Raw genomic sequence first — 4,922 nt, 5'->3', positions numbered from 1 at the left:
TTTTTCTTTTTGAGATGCTGTTTCACTCTTGTTGTCCAGGCTAGAGTGCCATGGCATGCGTGATCTTGGCTCACTGCAACCTCTGCCTTCTGGTTTCAAGTGATTCTCCTGCTCAGCCTCCCAAGTAGCTAGGGGCGCCTGCCACCACACCCAGCTAATTTTTGTATTTTTACTAGAGACGGGGTTTCACCCTGTTTGCCAGGCTGGTCTGGAACTCCTGACCTCGTGATTCGCCTGCCTTGGCCTCCTAAAGTGCTGGGATTACAGGCGTCTGCCACTATGCCCGGCCAATATGTTTTTAAAATGTACAGTTAGATAATAAAGATGAAGCAAAGAAGTAACATGATTAGAAACTAAAAACTCATTGAAATAACAGTCTTAGAACCCATTACTAATAAGTAATTAACATGACTTGAATGCTGTGTGTTCAGGTGTTCGCTCACTGCCTTCCATGCATTACCTCCTGTAGTTCTCACAACTGCCCTTGAGATAAGCACTAATTACCACGCCCACCTGGCAGGTGAGGAAATGAGGCTTTGAGAAGATAAGTGTCACACAGCTAGTATGCGGCAGGCTAGGATTTAGGTTGTTTTGCTCTTAAATCCTATGTCACTCAAGGAGAGATTTTTAAAACTATTCAATTTAGGAAAACAAAAGAAAACAGAAAACCACTTGCCACTATTGGTGGGATTGTAAAATGGTATAACTGCTATGGGAAACAGTATGAAAGGCTCTCAAGAAAGTAAAAACAGATCCAGCAATCCCACTTACAGGTATATACCCAAAAGAACTGAAAGAAAGGTCTCAAAGACGTATTTGCACACCCATATCCACAGCAGGAATATTCACAATAGCCAAAAGGTAAAGGCAACCCACATGCTCATCAATGGATGCACGGAGAAATAAAATACAGTATATATCCACAATGGAATATTATTCAGCCTTAAAAAGGGAAGAAAATACTGTCATATGCTGCAATATCGACAAACTCTGAAGACACTATGCTAACTGAAATAAGCCAGTCACAAAAAGACAAATGCTGTATGATTCCACTTACATGAGGGATCTAGAGAAGTCAAATTCATAAAAACAGAAAGATGAATGGTGGTTAGTAGGGGCTGGGGGAAGAAGAAAAGAGGAAGTTCTTGTTTAAGGGGTACAGAGTTATAGATTTGCAAGGTGAAAAAGTTCTGGAGATCTGTTTTACAATAATGGGAATATATTTAACACTACTGAAATGTACACTTAAAATTGATTAAGATTGGCTGGGCACGGTGGCTCATGCCTATAATCCCAGCACTTTGGGAGGCTGAGCTGAGTGGATCACTTGAGGTCAGGAGTTCGAGACCAGCCTGGCCAACATGGTGAAACCCTGTCTCTACTAAAAATACAAAAATTAGTCGTGTGTGGTGGCACACACCTGTAATTCCAGATACTGAGGAGGCTGAGGCAGGAGAATCACTTGAACCCTGGAGGCAGAGGTTGCAGTGAGCCGAGATTGTGCCATTGCACTCTAGCCTGGGCAACAGAGTGAGACTCAGTCTCAAAAAAAAAAAAAAAAAAAAAAAGCTGGGCGCAGTGGCTCACACCTGTAATCCCAGCACTTTGGGCAGCTGAGGTGGGCGGATCATCTGAGGTCAGCAGTTTGAGACCAGCCTGGCCAACATGGAGAAACCCCGTCTCTAATAAAAATACAAAAATTACCCGGGCGCGGTGGCTCACGCCTATAATCCCAGCACTTGGGAGGCTGAGGCGGGCATATCACGAGATCAGGAGATTGAGACCATCCTGGCTAACATGGTGAAACTCCGTCTCTATTAAAAATACAAAAAATTAGCTGGGCGTGGTGGCGGGAGCCTATAGGTCCAGCTACTCGGGAGGCTGAGGCAGGAGAATGGCGTGAACCCAGGAGGTGGAGCTTGCAGCGAACTGAGATCGCGCCACTGCACTCCAGCCTGGGTGACAGAATGAGACTTCGTCTAAAAAAAAACAATTAGCTGGGTGTGATAGCACACGCCTGTAATCCCAGCTACTTGGGAAGCTGAGGCAGGAGAATCGCTTCAACCCGGGAGACGGAGGTTGCAGTGAGCCGAGACAGTGCCACTGCACTACAGCCTGGGTGACAGAGCGAGATATCGTCTCAAAAAAAAAAAAAAAAAAAAGGTTTAGACAAAATTTTGTTATGTGTTTTTTACTACAATAATACTAAAAATAAAATGCACCCAATGATTACTTTTCATTGCAAGAGTACTAAAGTAAGAGTTAGAGGCAATAGATCCATTGATTATTTCAGTCACATGGTTACTTAAAACTACTTTCCTACCCTAGAGGAAGTGTTCCAACGACATCCACATTGTATGATTCTTTCAAGTTAAACCCAGCTGAAATGCCAGTTCCCATTACCACCTAAAAAGACACAAATCCAAATGCACCTTTAGAGATGAATGTTCAAATACTGCAAAAATCAGCTTCAAATATGTTAGTCAAGTCAAATCTATTTTCACTTTTAACATTCAGATTTAAAAAGAATTACCATTAGCTTCAACAATTCTAACTTCTCTTAATGACCCACCCTACATAATTAAAATGAACTCTACAGTTTATGACCTGGAATTTTCCTCATGCTTTGTCCTTTTCTACACTGAGGTGTCTGGCTAGTTGACTGCAACAGAAAAAGGTCATAAAGCCTTTTAAATGTTGACCTTACCTTTAGGGTGGTGAAATGAGTCTCTGGCCACAACGTTATAAATAAAGGATATTTAACTCTGTACTTTGAGGGTGGTAAAATGACACTGTATGATTACAAAATGTACATCTGGATTTAGAATCCTCCTGGTGATCCTGTTTCCAGGACAGCAGCCCCAAGTGTGGCGATAGGGCCCCAGCAGCAACCCAGAGCTGTCTCCTCCCATTTCAGCTACAAAGTCAGGGTAGAACTGTATATCAAACAGATGGTCACGGTACATAAGGCCATCCTGGATTGGCAGGGCATAGATTTACTTGGGGTGTAAAGTATAATCCCTAATGAGTTACAAGAGAAACATAACAAAAGGTGAGATAGCAATTTGCTCAGGAATTATTGCCTATAGAGCTTTCTGAGAGAGTTACCCAACAGAGAAGAAATCAGAGCTGGCCAGAGAAGGAAGCCAGTCCCTCCTGAGGAGGGCCACTGCAGGAAACAAATAATAAGGTAAGCTTATTATCAGAAACAGCAGCCTGGGAGACCAGGGGCATGGGGGATTCTGGCTCTTTTGATGGAAGGATCCTTTTCTGTTGAAGACAATTATTTTCATCACCCTTAATTGCATTTTTTGTGCATCTCTAACTAGGGGAGTGCCTCAAATATTTAAATCTACACAATATATATGGCTTAAGCTCCTGGAGCTTTAATTTTATACAGTGGTAAGTAATTTAAACCATTGTTTTCTTATCAACACAAATAGATGTATTATAAAATTGAATGCAAAACTCAAAAAATATTTTTATAATAAAAAATAAATTTGACACTTAAAGGGAGTCATACAGATGCTGTCCCTAAACTTTCTAGAATTCTGGGAAACCATTACCCTGGGAAGCATGGAAAAGTCTTTAAAGGGAATCTAGGAAACAGATTTAGTAACCCGAAGCAGGAGAGGCAAGCTGTGTCATTTACTTCATAATTGAGGCTTGCCTGACTTCTTTCCCTCGCAAGGGTGCTCAGAACCTTTTGCTGTACTCCAAGTCAAAACGGGAACTCTATGCCTAGCCCCAGTGAGAGAAGAGGTTTTGAAACTGTTAGAGATATATTTTGTTTTGTTTTGCTTGTTAAAAGGTACTAATGCCATATAGACAAGACTGAAAAAAAAAAAAAGTTTGAAGGTATTGGCTTCCTTGCAAGCTACACCAGCCAGTTGTTTTCATAGCTAGAACTTTTTGCTATAATTTGGATCAGACACCTATACTCTTCATTTTTTTACATTTTTAAATTTTTTATTTTGTTATACTTTAAGTTCTGGGATACATGTGCAGAACGTGCAGGTCTGTTACATAGGTATACACGTGCCATGGTGGTTTGCTGCACCCATCAACCCATCATCTACATTAGGTATTTCTCCTAATGCAATCCCTCCTCATGCCCCCCACCCATGGACAGGCTCTAGTGCGTGATGTTCCCCTCCTTGTGTCCATGTGTTCTCATTGTTCAACTCCCACTTGCGAGTGAGAACATGAGGTGTTTGGTTTTCTGTTCCCGTGTTAGTTTGCTGAGAATGATGGTTTCCAGCTTCATCCATGTCCCTATGAAGGACAGCAACTCATCCTTTTTTATGGCTGCATAGTATTCCATGGTATATATGTGCCACATTTTCTTTATTCAGTCTATCATTGATGGGCATTTGGGTTGGTTCCAAGTCTTTGCTATTGTGAATAGTGCTACAATAAACACATGTGGATGCGTCTTTATAGAATGATTTATAATCCTTTGGGTATATATCCAGTAATGGGATTGCTGGGTCAAATGGTATTTCTAGTTCTAAATCCTTGAGGAATCGCCAGACTGTCTTCCACAACGGTTGAACTAATTTACACTCCCACCAACAGCGTAAAAGCATTCCTATTTCTCCACACCCTCTCCAGCATCTGTTGTTTCCTGACTTTTTTTTTTTTGAGACGGAGTCTTGCTCTGTCGCCCAGGCTGGAGTGCAGTGGCCTGATCTCAGCTCACTGCAAGCCCCGCTTCCCGGGTTTACGCCATTCTCCTGCCTCAGCCTCCGGAGTAGCTGGGACCACAGGCGCCTGCCACCTCGCCCGGCTAGTTTTTTGCATTTTTTAGTAGAGACGGGGTTTCGCCGTGTTAGCCAGGATGGTCTCGATCTCCTGACCTCGTGATCCGCCCGTCTCGGCCTCCCAAAGTGCTGGGATTACAGGCTTGAGCCACCGAGCCC

General features: G+C 42.6%; 1 protein-coding gene across 1 annotated transcript in view; it reads right to left on the bottom strand.

Annotated features, from left to right (window-relative positions):
• Positions 1-4,922, bottom strand: part of LOC108515474 (prestin) — a 66,893-nt gene that overhangs the window by 19,201 nt on the left and 42,770 nt on the right. The window contains exon 9 of the mRNA XM_017852422.1: positions 2,324-2,406. Coding sequence (XP_017707911.1) covers positions 2,324-2,406 — 83 coding nt within the window. The remainder of the gene's footprint in view (positions 1-2,323; positions 2,407-4,922) is intronic.

The sequence above is a fragment of the Rhinopithecus bieti genome, unplaced genomic scaffold, assembly GCF_001698545.2.
Source record: "Rhinopithecus bieti isolate Rb0 unplaced genomic scaffold, ASM169854v2 scaffold_59, whole genome shotgun sequence".
Classification (NCBI taxonomy): domain Eukaryota; kingdom Metazoa; phylum Chordata; class Mammalia; order Primates; family Cercopithecidae; genus Rhinopithecus; species Rhinopithecus bieti.
Note: the sequence above shows the minus strand (reverse complement) of the source record. Positions and strands in the feature narration are given on the sequence as shown.